This window comes from Salmo salar, chromosome ssa06, assembly GCF_905237065.1.
Source record: "Salmo salar chromosome ssa06, Ssal_v3.1, whole genome shotgun sequence".
Classification (NCBI taxonomy): domain Eukaryota; kingdom Metazoa; phylum Chordata; class Actinopteri; order Salmoniformes; family Salmonidae; genus Salmo; species Salmo salar.
Window position 1 is genome coordinate 69725701 of NC_059447.1, and position 25928 is coordinate 69751628.

Below are 25928 nucleotides of genomic sequence, written 5' to 3' on the forward strand. Positions count from 1 at the left end.
CTCACTGGAATAGTGATGCAGTGAATTATAAGTGAAATAATCTGTCTGTAAACAATTGTTGGAAATATTACTTGCGCCATGCACAAAATAGATGTCCTAACCGACTTGCCAAAACTATAGTTTGTTAAGAAGAAATTTGTGGAGTGGTTGAAAAACGAGTTTTAATGACTCCAACCTAAGAGTATGCAAGCTTCCGACTTCAACTGTATGTACAGTAGGTTTAGATGGTGGTGCAATGCATTTTTCCCATTCTCCTTTTCCCTTTTTTTGTGAACAAATGTGAAATTCACACTCCAACCTGTAAAAGCCAGCAATATGCGACAAAGCGTCTTGTCTGCCTGAAAACTACACGAAAAAGAAGAAGAAGAACGTGCCAGTGATGTGAACATAGGATGTATCCCATCTAGCCATGTCAAATTAACGTCAAAAGTTGATTTTAACCCGAACTATTTTTCTGACCTTAACCCAATTATCTCAAACTGCTACGTAAAGTATCCTAACCTGCCGCGTAAATTCTCCTAACCTGTTCCGAAATATCAATTCTGACATAAACTGTATCCCTTCTAGCCAAAAATCGAGTGATACTGACGTAAGACCCTAAAAGCAAAATGGCAGCCAGCAGTGGAAAATCTGTTCTGTTCGTGTGTCTGGGTAAGAAACGACCAAGAAAAAACCCATAGTCTCTGTGATTTCATGCACATAACGAGTCAATGGTGTGTCAAGGTGATAATACATTTAAAAAAAAATTGCTATACACTTGGAACTGACTGCCGTGTGTACATGAATGGCAAGTGATGCTAACGGGTGCTATGCTATGCTAGCTCCAGTAGTTACTGTGTAACTAGCTAGCTAAACCATTGAAAACGTTGGTACAATAGCTATTGCAACCGCTATTGTAGTTAGTTAGCTAGCTATCAATTTCTGTATCCAACTTGCAATACCAAAACCTTACATTAACTGCCATGACTTAATTTGGAATCTGTCCATTAGTTCATGCAGTTGGGCCACACATTTCTTTCACATCTTCCTCTGAAAAACTAGTGACTACTCATCAAACTTGCCTAATATCCCTTGCTAATATATCACCAGATTCTCCTTATCTGAAATGCAAAGGCAATGAAAAGGTTGCTCAATGATTCTACCACGGCCTAAGACCTTTGGACAGTAGAGTCCAATGTAAAATTATGTACGAAGATCTTGTGCCATAGCCAGGCAGGCTAAGGTGATGATGGGAATTCATTTTGTAGTCAACAGCCAGCTATCAAAAGTTTCACATGTTTCCAATATGTTATATTGAACTGTTAATTGGAGATTTCATTTCAACGATGTTCCATTGTTCAGATTGCATAATGTCAAACATTGCCCTGTAATACCACAATTCAAACACTGTAGTTGACTCACTTGGGTCTCAACAAGTTCAGTTATTATTTTTCATTCAGAAATATAGGGTAGATATTAGCCAAGACTCCAAGGGATATTGTGAGATAATCCGTTTTTGCTGATGCAAGTGTCGCAGATGGGTATCTCCACTAGCGCTGCCAAATAGCTAACTTTTCTGTGGCTCAACTGTGTAAGACCCTTCAGGAGGGCGGTCATATGCGTTTGCGAGGCAGAGGCCCCAAGTTCGAGCCTCGGTATGAGCTGAGTTAGGAGGAAGTGGTACTGGTGAAGCAAGCAGCGTGACCTAATTTAGCCAAGCACTCTAATGATAGTCAGCTTATTATGTCTTTTTTTTTAACAGGGAACATTTGCAGGTCCCCCATCGCCGAAGCCGTCTTCAGGAAAATGGCGACAGATGCTGGTGTTGTTGACAAGGTAAAGGCTTAAATGTATATGTGTGGGTAGATCTTCACAGGAACATATTGACAGCTCTGTTACATAGAAGTACTGCGTTGAAGTAATGCAAATATTTGATAACTTGTTTTGTGAAGACTTTGCTCCACATATGTTGTGCGTTTGTTGAGCTACTGTACTCTTTTCATTGATAAAGATTTGTTCCCCTACTGCATCATATTCCAAACTGTTTAAAACATTTTTTTGATATATATATAAAAAAAAATATATATATATATATATATTTTTTTTTTAATATATATATATATATATATATATATATATTAAATAAAACCGTTATTTAACTAGGCAAGTCAGTTAAGAACAAATTCTTTTTTACAATGACGGCCTACCAAAAGGCCTCCTGCAGGGACGGGGGCTGGGATTAAAAAAATAAATACAATATAAATATAGGACAAAACACACATCACAACAAGAAAGACACAACAGTACATAAAGAGAGACCTAAGACGACAACATAACAGCAAAACATGACAACAGCATGGTAGCAACACAACATGGCAACAACATGGTTGTAGCACAAAAACATGGTACAAACATTTATTGGGTAAAGTCAACAAAACAAAGGGCAAGAAGGTAGAGACAACAATAAATCACGCAAAGCAGCCACAACCGTTAGTAACCGTGTCCATGATTGAGTCTTTGAATGAAGCGATTGAGATAAAACGGTCCAGTTTGAGTGTTTGTTGCAGCTTGTTCCAGTCGCTAGCTGCAGTGAGCTGAAAAGAGGAGCGACCCAGGGATGTGTGTGCTTTGGGGACCTTTAACAGAATGTGACTGGCAGAACGGGTGTTGTATGTGGAGGATGAGGGCTGCAGTAGATATCTCAGATAGGGGGGAGTGAGACCATTCACATCTACTGATGACCGCCTTTCCCAGGGAGGAGTTTAGCAGAATTCCAGAAAATGTACCAGGTTTTTCAGAAATCCCATTTTGAGGCTGCTTATTCTCTTCTGTTTAAGGAATCCTCCTACTGGTATTTCTGAAAAATGTTCCCAAAGTTCCCCGTTTTTTTCTCAGAAATACCAGTTAGAGAATTCCGGAAGGTAATAAGCAGGGAGGGAATTCTCAAAATGGGATTTCTGAAAAACCTGGGATATTTGGGAAAGGTTCAGGAAAAATTCTTATTTACAATGACGGCCTACCAAAAGGCCTCCAGCGGGGACGGGGGCTGGGATTCAAAATAAAAATGAATTAAATACAAATATAGGGCAAAACACACATCACAACAAGAGAGACAACACTACATAAACAAGAGACCTAAGACAACAACACAGCATGTCAGTAACACAACATGACAACAAAATGGCAGCAGCACAACATGGTTGCAGCACAAAACGGTACAGACATTATTGGACACAGACAACAGCACAAAGAGCAAGAAGGTAGAGACAATACATCACGCGAAGCAGCCACAACTGTCAGAGTGTCCATGATTGAGTCTTTGAATGAAGAGATTGAGATAAAACTGTCCAGTTTGAGTGTTTGTTGCAGCTTGTTCCAGTCGCTAGCTGCAGTGAGCTGAAAAGAGGAGCGACCCAGGGATGTATGTGCTTTGGGGACCTTTAACAGAATGTGACTGGCAGAACGGGTGTTGTATGTGGAGGATGAGGACTGCAGTAGATATCTCAGATAGGGGGGTGTGAGGCCTAAGAGGGTTTTGCAAATCAGCATCAACCAGTGGGTCTTGCGACGGGTATACGGAGATGACCAGCTCTGCAGTCTTCTGCTTCTAGAGATGGAGATGCATTTTTAACAGTATAGGCTAAGGAAACAAACAAATTAGACTGAAATCTATCAACCTATTATTAGATTGCTCTAATGTGCTGCATGTGCTGAGTCATTGTTTGCATATGAATACATTTTGCTTTGTTGTTGCTGTTCTCCTGCTCTGCATAGTGGAGGATAGACAGTGCTGCCACCTCCACCTATGAGATAGGCAACCCTCCAGACCACCGTGGTCAAGCCTGCATGAAGAAACACGGGGTGCCCATGAGGCATGTAGCCAGGCAGGTACGACCAACCCCTTTATCCTTCCTATTAGCTAGCTAGCTCCTGTGTTCTCTGTTGTTGCAGTGGGTCATAGACAGTGGTGCCACGACTGACTGGAATACAGGCAGCTCCCCGGACGCCCGTGGTCTGGCCTGCCTGAGGACACATGGCATTGAAACAAAACACAGGGCCCGACAGGTATATGATACATCAGTCACCCTGGGGTCCTTTGGAGACTGTATACAAATGTGTGTGGCATGGATAGTGTGTGTGTGTGAGTTGGATGTATTAGGCTAAATCCCATGAATAAACACTCGAGCACAATGACTTTCCTAACAGTACTAACTTTTATTGCCAATGCTTAGTATTGCATCCTTATAGACGCTGTTAAATCACACCAAGATGTTATGAAGTCTGGTATCTAGGCTCTCCAAATCTACTCAGTGTATTGAAAGAGACAAGCTTGGGGTTCATTCCATTTCAATTCCAGTCAATTTAGGAAGTACACTGAAATTCCAATTCTTGTCAACCCTTTTCATTTTGGAAAATGTGTAATTTGGTTTACTTTTTTAATTGACTGGAATTGAAATGGATTTCACCCCAACCATATTTGCCAACTGTGTTAGTGGGCCTCATGTTTTGCTGGTCTTTTTCTCTCCAAAGTTTTTCCAGCTCTCCCTGTCTCTCCTGCCAGCTCTCTGGTGCCCTCCCTGACCCAATGCTGGGAAGGGGAGCTGCCGTCATGTTGGTTTGTCTCTCATAACGGACAGAGGCCAACCCCGTTCTAATCTCCACAAATTAGGGATGGGAGCTCAACGCTGCCCTGGCTCTGAGCCACCCATGTCTCCACGCAATGAACTTTGATAAGCTCTGAGTTTCTCTCTCGCTCTCTGTTCCCCCCGTTCCCTGCTAATTTCAGTGAACTTTAACTCACTGTTTCTTGCCTCTAATGTAATGTCTCGGCTTGCCTCAGAAAATACTGTTTGGAGACAGAGGGGGCTCTGTTTAATCAAAAACGTGAGTTTTGTTTGTTTTATTGAGAGACAACGGCAAGGGGATAGAATGGGGACTATTATTATTATTTTTTATTGAGTTAATGAATCCATAAATGCATCGTCACAGAGAAAGAGTAAGTTATTTTAGTCTTAACACTGGAAATCCCAGATAATTGATTGGAGGGGGCCCTGCAAGGGGTTTGAAGCGATATGATTTTTTGCCCTGAATGCAAATTGTCAGAATCAAGCATAATTTTTTCGGTCTGGGTGTCATCCCAATTCCCATCACCACATTTGACTTACTGTAGCTTTAGACTGAGCTCTTGTTAGCAGATAGTTCCCTGCTCCACTCACTGCACACCAGGAGTCATACAATAACTCAACAACTCCACACGGTTTCTGAACTTTTTATCTGTCTGACCTCAGACCGGGTCCTCGTTCTCCCTTATTTCTCCTTATATCTCTCCCCTCCTACCCGTTCCTCATATAACAGCCTCCCTGACTGTCAGTCAAAAATTCCAGAAATCCAACCAGGCTCTATCGCTGCATTGTGGAGGGGGTTCACGTGAGGATTTTGGCCAGAGATTATTGCAAAGGGAGAAGACAAATATTGTGTGTGTGTGTTTGCGCTGTAAAGCCCAAGCGGGGAACTAGAGTTGAAATAGTAGTGGATGGAATTTGACATTTTGCCAACTTAACTTTGATTTTGCAAGGGTTTTTGGATCAATACAAATACTACATACACAACACCTAGTTATTATATACTCTTGTTATACAAATCTGGAATGGTCAAGTTTTGGCGAGCTTACATGTAAATTGCTCTTTCTCTCTTTCTCTCTGTCTTTACTCCCTCTACTTCTTTCTCTTCACTCTTTTAACCTCTCCATTCCCAAGTCCCACCCTAGAAACCCTTTCAAACCATAATTGAGGCATGGCCTCACTCTCTCCTGAGTCATGGCTGCTGAGTAAGTGTTGCACAACAAGATTCACATACAGTGCATTCAGAAAGTATTCAGATCCCTTGATTTTTTCCCCACATTTTGTTACGTTCAGCCTTATTGTAAAATGGATTAAATTCGTTTTTTCTTCTTCTCATCAATCCACACACACTACCCCATAATGACAACGCAAAAACTGGTTTTCAGAAATTTGTGAAAATGCATTACAAATATAAAAACATATTTCATTTACATAAGTATTCAGACCCTTTACTCAGTACTTTGTTGAAGCACGTATAGCAGCGATTACAGACCCAAGTGTTCTTGGTTATGATGCTACAAGCTTGGCACACCTGTATTTGTGGGGTTTCTCCCATTCTTCTCTGCAGATCCTCTCAAGCTCTGTAAGGTTGGATGGGGAGCGTCATTGCACAGCTATGTTCAGGTCTCTCCAGAATGTTAGATCGGGTTGAAGTCCGGGCTCTGGCTGGGCCACTCAAGGACATTCAGAGACTTGTCTCGAAGCCACTCCTGCATTGTCTTGGTTGTGTGCTTAGGTTCGTTGTCCTGTTGGAAGGCGAACCTTCGCCTTCGGTTCTGAGCGCTCTGGAGCAGGTTTTCATCAAGGATCTCTCTGTACTTTGCTCCGTTCATCTTTCCCTCGATCCTGACTAGTCTCACAATCCCTGCCACTGAAAAACATCCCCACAGCATGATGCTGCCACCACCATGCTTCACCGTAGGGATGATGCCAAAACCGGATGCACCTGAGCTCAATTTCAAGTCTCATAGCAAAGGGTCTGAATACTTATGTAAATAAGTGTTTTATATTTTTTATAAATTTGCAAACTTTTTAAAACCGGTTTACGCTTTGTCATTATGGGGTATTTAGTGTAGATTGAGCAAAAGTATTAATTTAATCAATTTGAGAATAAGGCTGTAACGTAACAAAATGTGGAAAAAGTCAAAGGGTCTGAATACTTTCCGAATGCCCTGTACTTGAAGATGTACTGCTTTGATCCCTTTCATAACCCTGAACATGGAGGGACCCAGACACCGCTCCTCTCCATCTCGCTCTCCCTCTCTTTCTCCTTCCTCTTCTCTCTCTGAGTTCTCTGGAACCTCTCAATTTGACTCAACGAGAACTAGGGAGAGGTCTTTACCACTGTAATGGAACATATATACCAGGCAGAAGTTATATAGGGCCTAGTGCCTGACAGTTAAACTTTATAGAGAATGCACAGCATCCAGTCTTGTGTTGTCAACACACACCAGTACCAATGTTAACATTTTGTCTTATGTGTTTTTTTTTCTTCTAGGTGACAAAGGAGGATTTTATGTCATTTGACTACATTCTGTGCATGGATGAGAGCAATTTGAGGTATATGCATCTTAACCCTATGTTCGTGTGTGAGTGCATGTGTGTGTCCATGCGTCTATATGTGTGTGTGTGTGCTCGGTCTGCTTCCTTTGTTCAAGGGGGGGGTGAACACAATTTGCAACATCTGCACAGATACTCTGACTCACAGAACAGTGTTCTGTGCCATGACATCACAAGTCTATTCTATTCTGGGCTGCCATTCAAAATTATTTATTGGAGTAAAAATAAAAATGTTTAAGTAAGTAACATCCTTGGGGTTTACTTGTTCTATGACCCTATGGCACTTACCCAAACATGATTACCGGGGTCACAAACTAAGTCAGAGAAGAGCTTATGCGGAGTGTAGAAATGACCCGGGATATTGAGATAGACAGAACAGACCGAGCAATAAAAGTACAATAGGAACGAGGTAATTGTCAGATCCAACTTTATATCAGGAACTTGGTGATGGCTGTTGTCCTTTCAAAATGTCATTATCTGTATTCTAAAGTTAGGCTTTCCCTGGTAGGGGGACGCCTTAGTGATTGTGGAGAAGTATACTGTGTACACACACACAGATGCAGATGTGACATACAGGCAGACATGTACACCTCAAGGTCTATGTAAAGTGTAGGGGTAAAGTCTAACAAGTGAGTGTCCCTAAGCTGTTTGCATGTGAAGCCTGGGCAGGGGGAGGGATATTTCTTGCTACTTTGAACGTTCAGGGATCATTTAGAGATCACATGCCTAAGGCAGTGCGGTCTGTAAGCAGCTTACTGAGGTCTTTGGATGCCTCGTCTTTTCTGTTTGGGGGCGACTTTTCCCTTTTCTTCCTCCATTCTGTTTCTCTCTGGTTGGCTAGCGAGAGAAAGGGATTAACCTTAACTCCCCGCCAATTATTACCAATGACCTAATTAATCATCAGCAGTTAGTTTTTACATGTTTTATGTTGGATTATAGTGCTTTACTTACATTTCAGTTTAGTCAGTGGGAACCAGGAGCCCTTTCAGCTCCGCTGCATTCTACATTTACAATGCAGTGCTATACAACTCACCTTAACCCCCCCCCCCCATGAAAGCGTCAGGGGGCCGCTGCTCTACCACAGGGTTAGGCACGGGAGGTGGCAGTGGGGCGGTAGTTCCCTGTTTTGAGTCCCATTCCCAGTATTGGAAGCTTCCCAGCTTGGCCCCATACCCTCACTGTGGGGGAGTCAGTCCCCTCTCGGTCCAAGCAGTATGGCTGGCCATCTCATTTGAGCCATTACACTACTTACAATGGGAAGGACCTGGCAACCGCTTCGTTTTAGTGCCTGGGTTAGTAATAGTTTTTTTAATATCCATCCGCTGCATTTCTAAACCCCTGTGGTCTGGTTTACGGCCAGGCATGGTGCATGGATCCTTTCTAGCTGCTTTTATTACTGTCTGAGTGTATTGTTGGATTTATAAGCCCAATTACCCAAGCATCAAAATAAAAGAAACCAGTTGGGTCAATAAAAGACTCATCTCCACAGTTGGATTGTGAGGACTTGTTTGAAGAAGTTGTGTAGCCTTTAAGTAACTGTTCTAGTAACTGTCAAAATGATTTAGTCACAAATACATTCTCATCTATTGATATTTGGTTTCAGAGTTCGACTTGTTGCGCACTGATAGTGTATACCACAGTAAGCCATTTAGAAGACTTGGAATAGAATAGATGTATTCTCTGTGATAGGCTCTTGCGTGTCACAGAAACACCAAACCCAACAAAATGGCTGTCTAAGACTTATTAAACCTTTTTTTATTTGGTTCCATTTGTTATGGACAGATGGCCATTTATAGCACAATAAAAGTTGCTCTATCAAATGGGTGGTTACATTTGTAAAAGTCTGTCAGATATTTGGTCCAAAATAGCACTGGTGGTATTTGATTTTAGTATTGTCACAGGAACAAATCCTAACAGTCTCTGACTTTTCTCTCTCTTTACAGTGACCTGAAAAAGAAGGCAAACTCTGTGAAAAACAGCAAAGCCAAGATTGAGCTGCTGGGCTCGTACGACCCAGAGAAACAACTGATCATCAAAGACCCATACTACGTAAGTCTACTGCACTGACAGTGTTTTCCCACCAGTATTCAGGGGCCCTATCACAACTGGGTTACTAGGTTTAGACAAAAAAACTGATTCTGCTGCTCGCCTTGTGAATAAAAAAGAAACATGACTGCATATGGCTTAACCCACCAACATTATTCTAAAGTACTGTAGGCTACATGAATCCATACACTTACAGCGAGATAAGGTAACACATTCAGTAGAACAATGTCCTGTTCTCTACAGGGTAAGTTTCCATGTTAACTCCCATAATTCAGAGAGTCCTTGTGTCCTCACACCAGCACTATCTATGCCTAAGCCTCACTCTGGGCTCCCGAGTGGCGCAGCGCTCTAAGGCACTGCATCTCAGTACAATTCGTTTTTAACAGTCCCTGGTTCAATTCCAGGCTGTATCACATCCGGCCTTGATTGGGAGTCCCATAGGGCGGTGCACAATTGGCCCAGCGTCGTCCGGGATTGGCCGGGGTAGGCCGTCATTGTAAATAAGAATTTGTTTTTAACTAACTTGCCTAGTAAAATGTTTTATTTTTTTAAACCATCCCCAGTTAAAACCACTGTATGGAACAATTGGTTTCTGATGGGAAACCAGTAGCAAGATCTTGTCTTCCTCTCATGTCCCCAGATACGATATTATTACGATACCATATTATCACGATACCTTGGTGCCGATATGATATATATTGTGATTTTCACAATTCTATATGTATTGTGATTCGATAATTTGATTTTATTGCAATTTGATGTTCCAAACATTATTGCTCACCATATGTCTGCTGCAGAGGGACAAGAGAGCCATGAGAAAGTTTTGATCAGTTATGGAAATAAAACTGTTAAAAACGAATTGTCTCCCTACTTAAAAAGATGGAGAACAAGCTATGAAGGAAAAATACTGGAGTTTTGGTGCAGTTACAGCCAACTAGCGCAAAAATAATATTGCAAAATTGTCAAAATGATACGATATATCGTCAAAAATAATATCCTGATATGTACAGTACCAGTCACAAGTTTGGACACCTACTCATTCAAGGGTTTTTCTTTATTTTGACTATTTTCTACATTGTAGAATAATGGTGAAGACATCAAAACTATGAAATGACACATGGAAACAGCATTCTGCAGCGATACGCCATCCCATCTGGTTTGCGCTTAGTGGGACTATCATCTGTTTTTCAACAGAACAATGAGACAAGAAAAACCCTGGAATGAGTAGGTATGTCCAAACTTTTGACTGGTACTGTAACTATCGATTTTTGTCCCCCATCACTAATGTCCTGTGTCCTCAAGTCTCTCTGCAGCACCTCCTTTACCATCTCACTACATGTTTAATGGCTTTGTTAACTTTTCCCAGCTTTAAATGCTTCCTATGCATTCGTAAGTCCTGCCAAATGGCATCGGAAGTGGAGGCCGGTTTGTTTGTGCAGAGTAAATAGAATTTTACATGGATGTGATGAGCGAGGTAGGGAGGGGGGGTGACTGATACTGGGGGAGAAGAAGGGCAGTTAGTTTGATAATTGAAGTCCAGTTGTTGGTCTACTACAGTCTCTGTTGTTGGTCTACTACAGTCTCTGTTGTTGGTCTACTACAGTCTCTGTTGTTGGTCTACTACAGTCTCTGTTGTTGGTCTACTACAGTCTCTGTTGTTGGTCTACTACAGTCTCTGTTGTTGGTCTACTACAGTCTCTGTTGTTGGTTGCGGAGGAAGATAATTAGAAAAAAGGAGGGAAATGTTTCAGGAATGTGAAAATGCAGGCAAACTGCATGTTTGGTTTGATGAGGAATGCTATATAAATCATATCCTCTGTCCTATATTCTTGTTACAATAATAAATGAATGAATTTGTTGTGTGGTCTTGACTAGGGACATGCATGTTGCGGGTAGACCTCTGATCGCATAATGTCATGTGTGGGTAATTGAGATGTTTCTATTAGGGTTTCAGGAAAAATCCCTTTTGATTGAATAATGACGGTAAAGTATTAATGTTGCGACGGTTGTGGTTGACCAAAATAAAGTGTCTGTGTGCACTCTGGTTCAATCATGTGTGTCCCTCTTTGTGGCTGTCTGTCCCTGTGTGTTAAAATCCCAGTGCTGTCAAAAATGTGATTTTCCTATGTTTTATATATATTTCCACACTGAGGTTGTAAAAATATTGTGATAATGATAATACCCTTTTAGTGTAAGAGCTGTTTGAAAAAAAAAGAAAAAGCCTGGAATTTCAGCCTGTTTTGGTGGGATGGAGTTTTGGCTTCACCAGGCAGTAAATTAGTTAATAGACCAATAAGAGTTCTAAATCTCTTTGCCAATAACAGCAAATGTTCCGTTTTACCCTCCCCACTTAGACCACTACAACAGTCCTAGCAAAATTCTTGCTTGAGAAATTACTCTTTGCTAAGAAGCTATTTTTGTTTCTTTTTGATCATTTCAATTAGAACCAGTCACAGTAAGGTATCTAATTGTTACCCAGAAATGATTTGATATTGAGATAAAAATGTCTGCATTGGACCTTTAACACCAGCTGTGAGTATGTGGTAGCCAGAGGGAGCTTAGCCTTAAACATGGTTTCAGAGGCGCGTAAATAAATATTTTGGCGTGTTGACAGCGCTGGGCTGTGGTCCGTCATCCGTCGCCACAACGCATGGCAGAGAAGCACAGTAAAGGACGAGAGCCAGATGGCTCAGTTTTTTTGATAAATTGAGACACGAGTTTCTCAGTCCAACCTTAGAGCCGATGACAAGCTCTGAGGAGGGCGTAGCTGAATGGGGTTCCAAAGACTTAGTTTGGAGCCTTTTTGTTTGGATCAGAGACTGGGTTTGGGGGTTGAAGGGGGTGGAGGAACTGGGTGGGTGTTTTAAGAGCCTTCAGGTGTGGTTGGCTGTTCTCCTGCCAGCGAAGGAGTATATTAAAAGGCTAACTGTCAAATGTGTCCAAGTACATTTTGTACAGGGACTCATTTCTGAACGTTTCTGCTTTTGATTTTAGTTCCAGTATGGTATAAAACGAGCAGTCCGTTATAAAAAAACAATACAATTTTTCAGACTGTTTTTACCGTTTACAATGGCCTGAACAAGTAAAAAACACTTTAAAACGTATTACAAAACGGCATGTGCGCTCTACTCCTAGACCATTTCTGAGGAAAGAAAATATCTTTCATTTTTGGATGAACTTTTTAAAATTAGGGTTACATGCCGCTGTCATGCATAGACTGAGTTATCGGGCATCTTCCCTGGTTGTTACAGATATTATTGTTTATGAATATGAGATCATCGCTTTAAGAGTCTACAATGGACTGTCTGTGTTTCACCAATGCATGTGGACAGATATTACATCTATTGTTGTTTTTTTTATTGCTTCTCTGTTTTGTATATTTTTCTGGAAAGAGTCTCTTCATGTTTTAACATTACTATTCACACAGTGTAAATTTCAGTTTTAAATGAGTTTGCCACTCAACACGAGAGAGAGAGAAGTTAAGAGGAATGTGCTTTCTAAGGTTTCTAAAGGAAAAAGCTGAACATTTCAAAGGATAAGACATGCCCTTTTGGCACTTTGGATTGGTGTCACAGGTCTCTGAAAGGTGTAACGTTATTTATGGTGGGCCTGGAAAGTTGTCTTGGGCTGTTTTCTTCTCTATTATTGCCTAATTTAATCACAAGAGCCAACTGGCCAGAATTGTGTGGGTTTTGGGGGGGAAAACGTCAATGAAGAAACCCCCTATCCAATGTCAGCTGTATATTCTACTGGGTTGGGAAATGATTGAGCTCGTAACTAGAGGCTTTCTGATTCCGATTTGGAGAATGATGAACTGCTTCATTGTTCAAGGAAAAGGCTCTTTCCTGCAGTTTTATTTTGATGCCTTATAAAAACAATATTTTAAGAACACATCAAATTTTATTTTATAGCTTTCTGAAAAGCAAAAATGTATATAACTTTTATTCATACAATATTTTGGGGCAAAATTCATTGATTTCCCTTTTTTTCTGTTTTTATAGGGGCATGAGGAAGACTTTGAAAATGTGTACGAACAATGTGTGAGATGCTGCAAAGTGTTTTTGGAAAACAACTCGTAACCAGACCCAAGATCTGACCGGTGAACATCCACCCAAATACTAGACTGATAGTAAAGAAACGATCCTCCCTTATCGGCCATAGTTGTGCAGTTACAATACACATCTGCCAGGTCACACCAACAGTAGTTCCCATCAATATGGTGTAGCAATCAGTTGATTGTCACATAATCTACAATATGTCGGTAAAATGAACGGTTTACTGTGTCCTAAATAAAATGCTTTTTTGGAGGAATTTGCAGATTGTCTGGTCTCTTCAAATAAACAATACATACTCAACAGAACTAACAATGCATTATTCTTTCTCTTCATCTTATTTCTCTCTCTTTTACATCTTGTAAATTGTTAGTCTAATCTAGTCTAACATAGCCATCAACGTTTATAGAGATTAATATGGATGCATTATGGCATGACCAGACATTTTAGGGTTCAGAGGGCAGGGTTAAAGGTTGAGACCAGGGTCAAAGTTAATGCTTGCCCAAATGATAATCTTGTTGGGTATTTGACAAGGGTTTAGTTAGTTACTTTCATGTCACAATGTTTTTTTTAATTTTGAGTTCTTCTTCCATTTGTACTCCTCCCATGACATCCTACTTCGAACATCAGGGCTTTGATAAAACAAAACCTATAAAATCACTTTAATGAGTGTAATTATTGTAGTTCAGCTATTGGTATTTTAGAGAGATGAGAGGACTAAAATAGTCTGCAATGATTTGTTCTCATAACTAACTAATGATGCTACTTAGCCTCTTTATCTTACCACTGGCACCTCCACCATTATGTCTGATTTGAACCTGCACATATTCCTCCTTATGTCAAAGATGATTAAAATCCTAAACCATGGCAGCCCAAGGTAGTGCAGAATGCTGCCCGTGAACATAAACCCTGAATTGTACGTTTTCAGGTGTATATCACTGTGGATGTAGTTCCTAGGCTGTGATTGACAGAAATTGGGAGCGGTAATACATAATAAACCAGAGGAAGTAGATGAAGGCATTGATATATCGTGTTTGAGTGGAACGACCAAAGGAATGTCCCTCCACACACTGTTCTCTGCTAGTGTGGTCCAGTCTGTCCTCTTAGGACTGTGCTCAATCCAAACCAGCAAGCAGAAGTTTGTCATACTAGGGTAAAGCCAAAGCATGGTGAATTATTTATTCAGCATTGCACAAGAGAGTATTTGAATTAATCTAAAGTTGAGTGTCTGATTTTGATTGAGTAGGACTCTTACTAGTATCAGGCTGAGAAAAAACTTAGGGTTGATTAGGGTTGATCACTTTGCCTGCTAGCTTGTACAAACATATGTTGGCACGGGGGAATGGGATCCACAACGCATAAATCCTGCAATACAACAAATGGTTGATTGTTTGGTTGGTTTGTCATTTGAACTTAAACAAATAGACATTTTCAGACAAATATTTACTCTCTCTTAGGTAAAGAGAACTTCCATTGACAGAATACATTTTCCCAGACGGCAAGTTCACTCAATGCTCATTAAGCAAAAACTACTTGGCTTTAAAGGGATACTTTGGGATTTTGACAATGAGGCCCTTTAATTTCCCAGAGTCAGATGAACTCGCATGCTAATGCTAGTTAGCATTGGCTTGTGAAACTACCTCTTACTTCCTTCATACTGGACACGGAGACATAAAAATAGTATCCACAAGTTCATCTGACTTTGGGGAAGTAGATAAAGGCCCTCATTGCCAAAATCCCAAAGTATCCCTTTAATGCTCATTGTCCATTACTATTACAATACGTAATGTGAATTTTAGATAACTGACTTTGCAAACGTGTTTTATTTGTCTTTTAATCTACAGTGAACAAAAATATAAATGCAACATGCAAACATTTCAAAGATTTTAATATGTTACAGTTCATATAGGGAAATCAGTCAATTAAAATAAATTCTTAGGCCAATGGATTTCACATGACTGGGAATACAGATATGCATCTTTGGTCACAGATCCCTTAAAAAAAAGGTAGGGGCATGGATCAGAAAAACAGTCAGTATCGGGTGTGACCACCATTTGCCTCACGCAGCGTGACACATCTCCTTCGCATAGAGTTGATCAGGCTGTTGATTGTGGACTGTGGATTTTTCCCCCCCACTCCTCTTCAATGGCTGTGCGAAGTTGCTAGATATTGGCGGGAACTGGAACACGCTGGCGTACATGTCGAACCACAGCATCCCAACATGCTCAATTGGTGACATGTCTGGAGAGTATGCAGGCCATGGAAGAACTGGGCCATTTTCAGCTTCCATGAACTGTGTACAGATGGGGCTGTGCATTATCATGCTGAAACATGAGGCGATGGTGGCGGATGAATGGCACGACAATGGGCCTCAGGATCTCGTCACGGTATCACTGTGCATTCAAATTGCCATAGATAAAATGCAATTGCATTCATTGTCCGTAGCTTATGCCTGCCCATACCATAACCCTACCGCCCTCATGGGGCACTCTGTTCACAACGTTGACGTCAGCAAACCGCTCGCCCACATGGCGCCATACACGGTGTCTTGCCATCTGCCCGGTACAGTTCAAACTGGGATTCATCCGTGAAGAGCACACTTCTCCAGCGTGCCAGTGGCCATCGAAGGTGAGTATTTGCCCTCTGAAGTCAGTTATGACGCTAAACTGCAGTCATGTCAAGGACGACGAGCACGCAGATGAGCTTCACTGAGACGGTTTGACAGTTTGTGCAGAAATCCTTTGTTTGTGCAAACCCACAGTTTCTTCAGCTGTCCGGGTGGCTGGTCTCAGAAGATCCCGCAGGTGAAGGAGTGGGATGTAGAGGTCCTGGGCTGGCGTGGTTACAGGTGGTCTGCGGTTTTGAGGCCAGTCGGACATGCTGCCAATTTCTGTAAAACGATGTTGGAGGCGGTGTATGGTTGAGAAATTAAAGTTCAATTCTCTGGCAAGAGCTCTGGTGGACATTCCTGCAGTCAGCATGCCAATTCCCTAAAAACCTGAGGCATCTGTTGCATTGTGTTGTGTGACAACACTGCACATTTTTAACTTGTATTGTCCCCAGCACAAGGTGTACCTGTGTAATGATCATGCTGTTTAATCAGCTTCTTGATATGCCGCACCTGTCAAGTGGATGGATTATCTTGGCAAAGGAGAAAATGCACACTAACAGTAAACAAATCTGTGCACAACAATTTCTGTAATCTTTTATTTCAGCTCATGAAACATGGGACCAACACTTTACATGTTGCATTTATATTTTAGTTCAGTGTATTAATCTAGAACTGTGAGGAAGCCAGATACCTGTGCAACCTACTGGATTCCTATAGATTCCAATTGAATCATATTGCCTGGTATAGTCAGTGATGAACAACACCACGTACTTTAAGAAACAACAGAGAGAGGCCGCTCATATTTGTACCAATCTTATAATTTATTTAAATATATTTCATGTTTTTGATATATATTTTTTAACACCAAGTTAATATACGTCAAACACTTTAATTTATGGTCGTTATGTGGATTCCTTTTATGCTTTTTACAATATGTACATATTGCACTCAGGTTAGAATGTTTATACATACTGTATACAGAGGAAAACATATGACAACTTGAATATATAAATATACTATGTACCACACTACCACACTCAGACTCACAGGAGGGTTTCTTCTTACACACAACTTCTGACTGCAACCAGTGCCTAATATATAGTGTCTCTTGTTTTAATACATGTCTTACAAAGACATAAAAAGGCAAGGATATTGTCATGCAGTTAATAATTTAATCATATGTTTCAGTGTGGTCACAGGTAGGTGAGAGAATGTCCGAGATAGCCTTTTATCCACTAATAGGTAGTACTGCTGACAAAGATATGACGCCGAACCACAACATAAATACAACCTAAAAAGGCACGTCGCAACCCAACCAAAAGATTTGATTGATTTCAATTGTTGTTGGGGGTTTTTTGGGGGGGGGGGGGGGGGGTTAAAAACAAACAAAAGCAATCCCTTTTCTCTTTTGGTAAAAACCAAGAAAGAAAGAAGAAAGTAGAGTTTGTCCAGCCAGCAGGACAATAATAACCACGAAATCTGTGGTTGCTGCCATTTTTTCCCTTCGCCTGTATCTTCTGTATAGTCTCTTGTCAAGACCCGCAGTGACCACAGACTGTGTAGGGTCCAGGGAGGCCTGTGGGTGGTAATCCATGCCTTTGTAAAATAGTGAACTCTGGTGACGGACACTGCGTAATGGCGGACGTGACTGGTTCGAGTTTGTTTGGTTTCCCTGTTGTTGTCTAAGGCACTTTTTTTCAGGGCTCTCTCTTCTGGACAGCTCTGGTTTGGCTTCAACCTGCGAGAGAGAGGAAGTGAAATTTAGTGCTCTCTCGTACTTGGCAGCGCCCGGAAATTCTTTCCTCTCCAAAAGTACCATGAAAAATGGAGAAAGAAACATGATTTGTTACAGATCTGCATTTCATGCTGTGCGCCAAAAAGTGTGTGGACACTGTGCATGGCACTGATTAGATCTACCTATAAGGCTGAGAAAGACATTTTAACATTACTTAACTTCTTCCTTTCAACTTAATGCTATGACTCTACACAGTAAATTGAAACCATGTGAGGTGCGGGTTACCTTGGCCAGGTGTTTTAGGTCACATTTCACTTTGCAACAAGTATTTTTTATGTGGGAAAAGTACCATTGATTTGTGCCAGGTTTAACAATGCATATTATTATACATGTAACAGGTGTATTTGATTAACACTTTCTGTTTGACCTGTGTGAAGCCCATTAGACTGTTGTTAGTTTCCCTGAATAGACAAGGACCTCAGCCATAAACAAACATACACAATACTTAGGGCCCTGCTCTCTTCCAGACCATGTGACCTGACTAGGAAAAACTCTTTAAAAAATTGTATGCACACTTACTTGATTTCTGCTACCCTTCTGTACATCGTGGGCTCCCTGCTAAGCGTGTGAGAAGCCGTGCGCATCTTTTGAAGTCTTAAAAGGAAAGAAAAGAAATAGAGGGATGAATGAATGCCTGGGAGACAGTACTAGGCCTCCCCTTATACATAACACATGTGACATGCCTATAAACACTGCTTTAAATCCAGGGAAAATGTACTCTTTGTCATATGAAGAGGTTGAGGAACTTACATGCAGGTATCGTGCAGTCTCTGGTGTTGTGATATAGTCTGTATACGTGCTTCCTGCATTTGGGATTGAAATACAGAGGACCTGAGGGACAGAGAAAGCCTTTGAATTAAAGCAGAGCAGACCAACTACTATCACCTTTCTCTCCCTTTCTTGTCCTTTACATCTTGACCCACCGCACTCAAATCTCTCTCACACACACACATCATATGATGTATATCTCACCTGTTAAGTGTTTTAAAAACTTTTCTTTCTTTCTGAGATCTCTAGGAAATATTTCTGAAAGACAAAAAAGAAGGCAGGGGGTCAGAACAGGAGATCAAAGTGTTACTAACTGTAAGTCGCTCTGGATAAGAGCATCTGCTAAACAGGGGCGGTTCGGGGGGCAGTGCCCCTGTGACAACAATTTTGGACCCCTTGTGGCCCCCCTAAATGTGGAGTATGAAATAATTTTTACATAACACATTTTTGCTATCTTTCTTTTTTTACATTCGTTATTAGACAGTGGCAATGCAGACCACTAATGATTATGAACATGGTATTTTGCCTGCTAATGCCTGCAATGCAGTGAAGAAAACGATATGACAACAATAACGTCTAATGTAACTGGCCCCTCTAACAGTACAACTGGCCCCAGCTTGGCCCCCCCAGTTGAAATGGTCTAGAACCGCCACTGCTGCTAAATGACTAAAATGTCAAATGTAAATCACTTTCTTAAGATTCAGCAACTTCTAAATTCCCAAGGCATAACATATTTGAACGATGTGCACCCAGTACCCGCATAGCGCTTTACATTCCGTGGTGGTCTTTTTACACCACCACTTAAGACTGTTATACAACATATTTTGGAGTTCATGGTAACGCCCAGCTGTCAATGTGCGAACTCACCAATAATTTGATCGCCACTATCTGTTTTGAGGTTTCGTAAATCCCGTTTTGTCTCATCCGGGGATTCTCTCCTAGAAGTCGACTGCGATGCTGCGTTCGTGCCGTTCTCACCGCGGCTTTCCTCCACGTGCTTCACTATGTCTGCAATCCGCCTGAGTAGGCTCTTGTCGTTCCTCGCGTCCGTGGGAGCCGTGGCTGGCGCGCTCTCCTCACAGTGGCTGGTAGTACTGCAGATCAGCAATATGAGTCCCATAACTACAGGCTTGCACAGCCCGCTCATTGCTACCGCAGGCTGAGGAAAGGGATCTCCCTCTCTGACGCTGCCGTGAGTTTAACGAGACCCCTGCAAGAGTTAAGACTTGGGGGTCACAAATGAAGTCCTCTGACGCACAGAATCATTACATTGTGTTCTTATCTTCAGCATTTCTACAACATAAATGATACATTATATAACCCCACATCTACCATGCCTATATATCCTGTCCTCTTAAACAGAGTATTTCACTGTTAGTCTACACCTGTTGCTTAAGAAGCATGTGAAATACAATTGTATTTTATTTGATATAGCCTATTCACACCCATTGGGGCAAGCAAATAGGATATCTACTTTCTGTAGGAGATCAACAGGCGAAGAACCAACTTTCATTGGTCAAATCGATCCATATTTGTTTATTCAAACAAAATAGACTTTTTCTTACAATTCCTTATAGAAATTACAAAAGTTATGCTTATATGGGACAGTAATGTTGCCTTTATGAAATAAAGTGCTATAGTTAATCAGAATGCTGTGCACTTGAGAAAGTGTCAGAGAGAAAGAGAGAAGTCCGATGGAAAACTGTGAAATTACCTGTTTTGTCTCCGTTTCTAATATCCTCCAGTAAATCCGTCGATGTTTTAATGTCAACGCTATTGAACCGCGCCGGATAACTCAGTCTTCGGCACCGTTCTGCCCCATACCATTCCACGATTTAAAACACGACCACAGAGGAAAGGAGAGAATCATCAGTTTTTATAAGAAGTGTATTTGGGCTGCAAGTGCGGTCATCTGATCCTTCCTTGACCGACTTGATGGGAGAGAATGGAAAAGTAATTAAAAGGTCTGCTCCATATAGCCTATAGGCTAACTTCTGTGTGCGCCTTGATGAAGTCTCAGGTTGTTTGCCAGGGTGCCGCTCACTTTTTATTCTCGCTCTCATACGTAAGGAGCTGTCCCTCGAGGATCACCATGTCTTCAATTAGAATGGCGTAAAAAGGAAATATCACTCAAATTTCCCGATCATCCGCTCTGCCTTGTCAATTTCTTTGCGCTCTCCCTTTTTCGTCACTCCACTTATAGCCTATCTGCAATACGCGCTTACCAGGAAGCTTTTTTTAATTGTTTCCTTGAACTGAAATTCCAAATGACCGATGTGAACGTTCACAGATAACCGCATCTCGTCTTGCATATACTCATAATAACCTCGTCACTTTACAAATCAATAACAAATACACTGTAAGACAATACAATTATCCACCATGACACAATCTTTCGTAATTATTATATTATTTGCGTAATTCCAACATCGATTCAATAATAGATACCAACGGACTGAGAGGAACAAGTGAACTGAAGCATTCGCCCGGTTTAAGATTCGTTTTGTTTACTTTCGTTGGTACAACTCAATCTAAGTAAAGCCTCATTGTGTAATTGGCTTGGTTTCACTGACCTGCCTCCCCCTAAACGCTCATAATTGGTTTCAATCTATTGGATGAAATTTGAGATTTGTTAGATGATGACCAATAGCCTACTTATCAATTTGTTGCAAAACCTTCACCTGTTTGAAACTTTTCCCATGTGTCTCTTTATTTGTGTTTATGGAGTCTTCATGACAGCCAGTAACAAATGTTGCCAAGACTCCTTCGTTTATCGGATGTTCAAATTATAGCAGGCCTATATAACGATAATTGACACGACATCTGGTGTCTTTCGATAAAGGCAACGCCCAGGTTAAATGTTACTGCCGTGCGTAAGGACAGTGTGGTGCTGAAAGGATAGCGCTCACCTGCAGTGCGCACCTTCAAGTGTAGCTGCTGCTTCACCAGAAGGGAGTGGGGACTGGTGTGTAAAAATACAATTGGCTAGAGGGTTGTGTATAATAATATATCGTTATTATTATATTTCACTTATTTTATCACTTTTTTCAATCTTTCTGCCTATTATTAACTATGTAAATCAATCAAACATGTCTGAGTGACCATTCCGTTCGCCTTCATCCCTATAGCTTACTCACTGACATGACATCAACACTATACCTTTAACACACACCGGTATTATCTCTTTGGGCATACAGATACAGGCTATCAATCTACTAGGGAGGGAAGGAGAGTTCTGATATAGAGAGCGCATCCGTGTAGGTAACATTAATATATAACGTTAATAGGTTCTAAACTAAAACTAAAATCTACTGCTGTGAACGCTGTATCAAGTCTGTGACTAGCGAGTGAGCTCTATAATGAACGAAGGCGGGCGTTGAAACAGAAACGCTGAACGCTCTCATGCGATCCTGAAACACCTTGCATACTGGGCGTATCTACCACCACCAACAACCACAGCGAGTCAACTCAATCAACCGAAGAAGAGTGCGTTTAGCCGTTCTCTGTGTGAGCCCTCGTGCCTTTCCCTATAACAAAATGTCGTATTCATATCCCCTCCACAAATATGCCTTATACCCGCTAATAACACCACATCTCATGTCACATTCCGCTGGAACTTTTGGCCAGGCGACAGACCCACCATATGTCACAATGTGACAACTACCTGTCCTGATGAAGAGTGAGTGATAAGGAGTAAAAGCTACACATACAGCCAGCCACATGCCATGTCTCAGTCACAAGGCCTTTGTCAATGCATAAAGAGATGGAATAAAGAGGTCAATTTAGGCAGTTGGTGTCCCAGTCTGCTATAATTTCAATGAATAAAAGTAGCCTAGTGTTTGCCTGTAGTGAAATACCCTATTTAACCCTGTTAAGGTTAAACTCTTAAACATTCTTCTGACTCATAGGAATTAGCAGGGGCACAACTTTGGTTTTAGAAGTGGGGGGGGCATAGTAAAAAAAAAAGTTTTATCCAGTCTGATTAACACTCCAAACAGTCTACCCGACCGCCCAGAGGCATCCGCATGGTCCTAAAGCACACTGTTGCCTCATTTTTATCACATTCCAACGATAACAATGGGGGGGGGGGACGACAAAAATGTAACCCAAGGAAAGTTGCACCCCTGGGAATTAGTCACCCTGAACAAACATATTCACATGAGGATTAGTCATTGTTCACCTTACTTGCCCACAAATGTTCCCTTTCTGAACTAATGTTTTTTTTTATACTCATACCACAGTGATGAATGATTTTTATATCTTCTCTTAGAGTGATGACCTACATGTCCAGAACATGCTGAATGTCTAAATCACTATGATTAACCTCTGTTCTCACAATATGTGACCTCTGCTGGTCACCTGATTTTCTGTCTGGTGGGTTTTGGGGGAGGCCTCTAATTTCTTCTCCCTTTTCCCCTCTCCCTTTTCTGTGCTGTGCGTGTTCTTTCTGGGTGATGATATTATACATTTGATATTATACATTATACCTCTGTCATGCACCTTTCTCCTCAGGGTGTCCCATCATCAGTTGGTTTTTTACTTCCTCAAGGTGATATTTGAGATGGTTCTCTGTTCTTTGTCAGAATAATGAATGAGATGTCCTCTGCACTTGGCGCCACAGCAAAGGAACCAATGTTGTCGTAATCAGGAATGTTGGAATATCTTCAGTTGTGAGGGTTGGTGACACTTTTAAGATTTTGGCTTTTGGAATCCACTAACTGTTACGTTAGGGCGATGGGTAACAATACTTCGAGGGTGGCTGTTGTCAATATGTGCAGAGGGTCCCTGGTTCTAGCCCAGGTAGGAGTGAGGAGAGGGATGGAAGCAAAACCGTTACATTGGTGCCGTGACCCGGATCACTGGTTGCTGCGGAAAAGGAGGAGGTAAAAAGGGGGGTGAGTGTAACCAGCGTGAAATGGCTAGCTAGCGAAACTGTTACAAAAGCAAAACAGTAATTCAGAACTTAATCTAGATAAAAGTTATACATTCATCCTCTTAGTAAAGAAACTGTCATTTTAATTGAATAGGGCTCTTAAGCTCTGATAAATGCAGGAAGGAGAATGGCATCCACCCTAAAACATATGTGTGCTTTTGGGATGTCTTCCTCCCCCTTTCCACACGTACGCCTGTTATCTTAAATATTAGCCCCATTTCCTATCCCAAATTACAAACTGCTGTACACACCATTGTAAACCATTACAAGATCTTCTCTGCATGTGTTTCTGGTCAGTCTTAATCCTGTTCAGATATAATACAGACTGCTGTTACTGTGCCTTTCCCTCCCTCCCTCCCTCCATCACAGTCACACTCTGTCTCCCTCCCTCACCCTCTATACATCTCTCTCTCAATCTCACACTCTGTCTCCCTCCCTCACCCTCTATACAGCTCTCTCTCAATCTGTCTCTCGTTACATCTTATCTATTCATACATTTTCCACTCATTGTTCACACTAGTAATCCTCTCTTAAAATCATCCATAACCCCCAGATGTTGGTTTCTTACTGTGATAACCGTTCCCACTCCTCCTTCTGGATCCCATCATCTCTCCTTAATTCCTGCTTTGGTCCTCCGCTTAGGTGAAAATGTTTTTGGGCCAGCCAGCCATCTCTCAATTCAGTTTTAATTTATTGGGCTTTATTGGCATGGGAAACATATGTTTACATTGCCAAAGCAAGTGAAATAGATAAACAAAAGTGTAATAAACAAAAACATGTACAGTAAACATTACACTTAAAAGTTACAAAAGAATAAAGACATTACAAATGTCATATGTCTATATGCAGTGTTGTAATGATGTGCAAATAGTTAAAGTACAAAAGGGAAAATAAAGGTTGTATTTACAATTGTCACGGGTGTCATAAGGATTGGACCAAGGTGCAGCGGGAACGTGTATACTCATCTTCTTTATTTATTATTAAAAGAAGGAAAAACAAAAAAACACGTATACAAAACAAACGACACTAAACAGTCCTGTCAGGTGCACAGTGTCGTAGGGTGTAGACCAAAACGCAGCGGGAAAATGTATACTCATCATCTTTTTATAGAGTGAAGAAGGAAAAACACATACAACGTATACAAAAAACAAACGAACTGGACACTCTCATCAGGCACACAGCAAAACAAGAAACAATCTCCCACAAAATCCCATGCCAAACACATACCTATTTATAGGACCTTCAATCAGAGGCAACGATAGACAGCTGCCTCCAACTGAAGGCCCCAACACCAATTAACTAAACATAGAAATACAAACGACTAGACTGAACATAGAACTAAACTAACATAGAACAATAACCAAAACCCTGGACTAATAAATCAAATACCCCTCTACATACATAACCACCCCGAACCATATAAACCAAATACCTCCTCTACATGAACACATACACAAACACACCCTGAACCACATAAAACAAATACCCCCTGCCACGTCCTGACCAAACTATAAGAACAAATAACCCCTTTACTGGTTATGACGTGACACACAGACACAAAACAGGAGACAACTACCCACAAAACCCATAGAAAAAAACACCCCTCTTAAATAAGACCTTCAATTAGAAGCAACGAGGAGCAGCTGCTTCCAATTGAAGGTCAACCCCATTAACTAAACATAGAAATAGAAAGACTAGAACTAACATAGAAATAAACTAACAAGAACATAGCCCAACAAATCCCGAAACACTCTAAACAAACACCCATCTTACATAGGAACATAGCCCAACAAACCCCGAACCACATAAAACAAACACCCCCTGCCACGTCCTGACCTGCAATAACTGCAATAACTGCAATAACAAATAACCCCTTAACTGGTCAGGACGTGACAACAATAGTGTTTGTTCTTGGTTGCCCTTTTCTTGTGGCAACAGGTCACAAATCTTGCAGCTGTGATTGCACACTGTGGTATTTCACCCAATAGGAATGGGAGTTTGTCAAAATTGGATTTGTTTTAGAATTTTTGTGGGTCTGTGTAATCTGAGGGAAATATGTGTCTCTAATATGGTCATACATTTGGCAGGAGGTTAGGAAGTGCAGCTCAGTTTACACCTAATTTTGTGGACAGTGTGCACAAAGCCTGTCTTCTCTTGAGAGCCAGGACTGCCTTCGGCGGCCTTTCTCAATAGCAAGGCTAGGCAATGCTCACTGAGTCTGTACACGGTCAAGATTTCCTTAATTTTGGATCAGTCATAGTGGTCAGGTATTCTGCCACTGTGTACTCTCTGTTTGGTGCCAAATAGCATTCTAGTTTGCAAAAAAATTTGTAAATTCTTTCCAATGTAATTATCTTTTAGTTTTTTTCATGATTTGGTTGCATCTAATTGTGTTGCTGTCCTGGGGCTCTGTGGGGTATGTTTGTGTTTGTGAACAGAGCCCCAGGACCAGCTTGCTTAGAGGACTCTTCTCCAGTTCATCTCTCTGTAGGTGATGGCTTTATTATAGAAGGTTTGGGAATCGCTTCCTTTTAGGTGGTTGTAGAATTTAACGTCTCTTTTC

At 41.2% G+C, this 25928-nt stretch overlaps 1 protein-coding gene and 1 long non-coding RNA gene across 3 annotated transcripts; one reads left to right on the top strand and one right to left on the bottom strand.

Annotated features, from left to right (window-relative positions):
- The first annotated feature begins 405 nt into the window (after positions 1 to 405).
- On the top strand, positions 406 to 13517 carry acp1 (acid phosphatase 1). 2 transcript variants are annotated; one of them, XM_014205655.2, is made up of 6 exons: positions 406 to 651; positions 1742 to 1815; positions 3754 to 3867; positions 7099 to 7160; positions 9104 to 9209; positions 13208 to 13517. In XM_014205655.2, exons 1-6 carry the CDS (start codon positions 609 to 611, stop codon positions 13283 to 13285), a joined length of 477 nt encoding a protein of 158 aa, XP_014061130.1. In that variant the 5' UTR covers positions 406 to 608; the 3' UTR covers positions 13286 to 13517. The 2 variants fall into 2 exon arrangements, with proteins under 2 accessions (XP_014061130.1, XP_014061132.1); XM_014205657.2 differs by lacking the exon at positions 3754 to 3867 and adding an exon at positions 3931 to 4044.
- A 3149-nt stretch (positions 13518 to 16666) lies between these two features.
- LOC106608022 (uncharacterized) lies at positions 16667 to 20944 on the bottom strand. The gene is made up of 6 exons (XR_001329360.2): positions 20147 to 20944; positions 19300 to 19642; positions 18637 to 18690; positions 18415 to 18495; positions 18184 to 18258; positions 16667 to 17607 (listed from the first exon to the last, which is right to left on the bottom strand). It is a non-coding gene; the product is annotated as an uncharacterized lncRNA (long non-coding RNA).
- Between the last annotated feature and the right edge of the window lie 4984 nt (positions 20945 to 25928).

Bases quoted from the DNA above. Each gene is read 5' to 3' on its own strand.
- acp1 (XM_014205655.2), top strand. From the start codon at position 609: ATGGCAGCCAGCAGTGGAAAATCTGTTCTGTTCGTGTGTCTGG. The intron at 652-1,741 runs GTAAGAAACGAC...TTTTTTTAACAG, and splicing joins TGTTCTGTTCGTGTGTCTGG to GGAACATTTGCAGGTCCCCC. The intron at 1,816-3,753 runs GTAAAGGCTTAA...TGCTCTGCATAG, and splicing joins ATGCTGGTGTTGTTGACAAG to TGGAGGATAGACAGTGCTGC.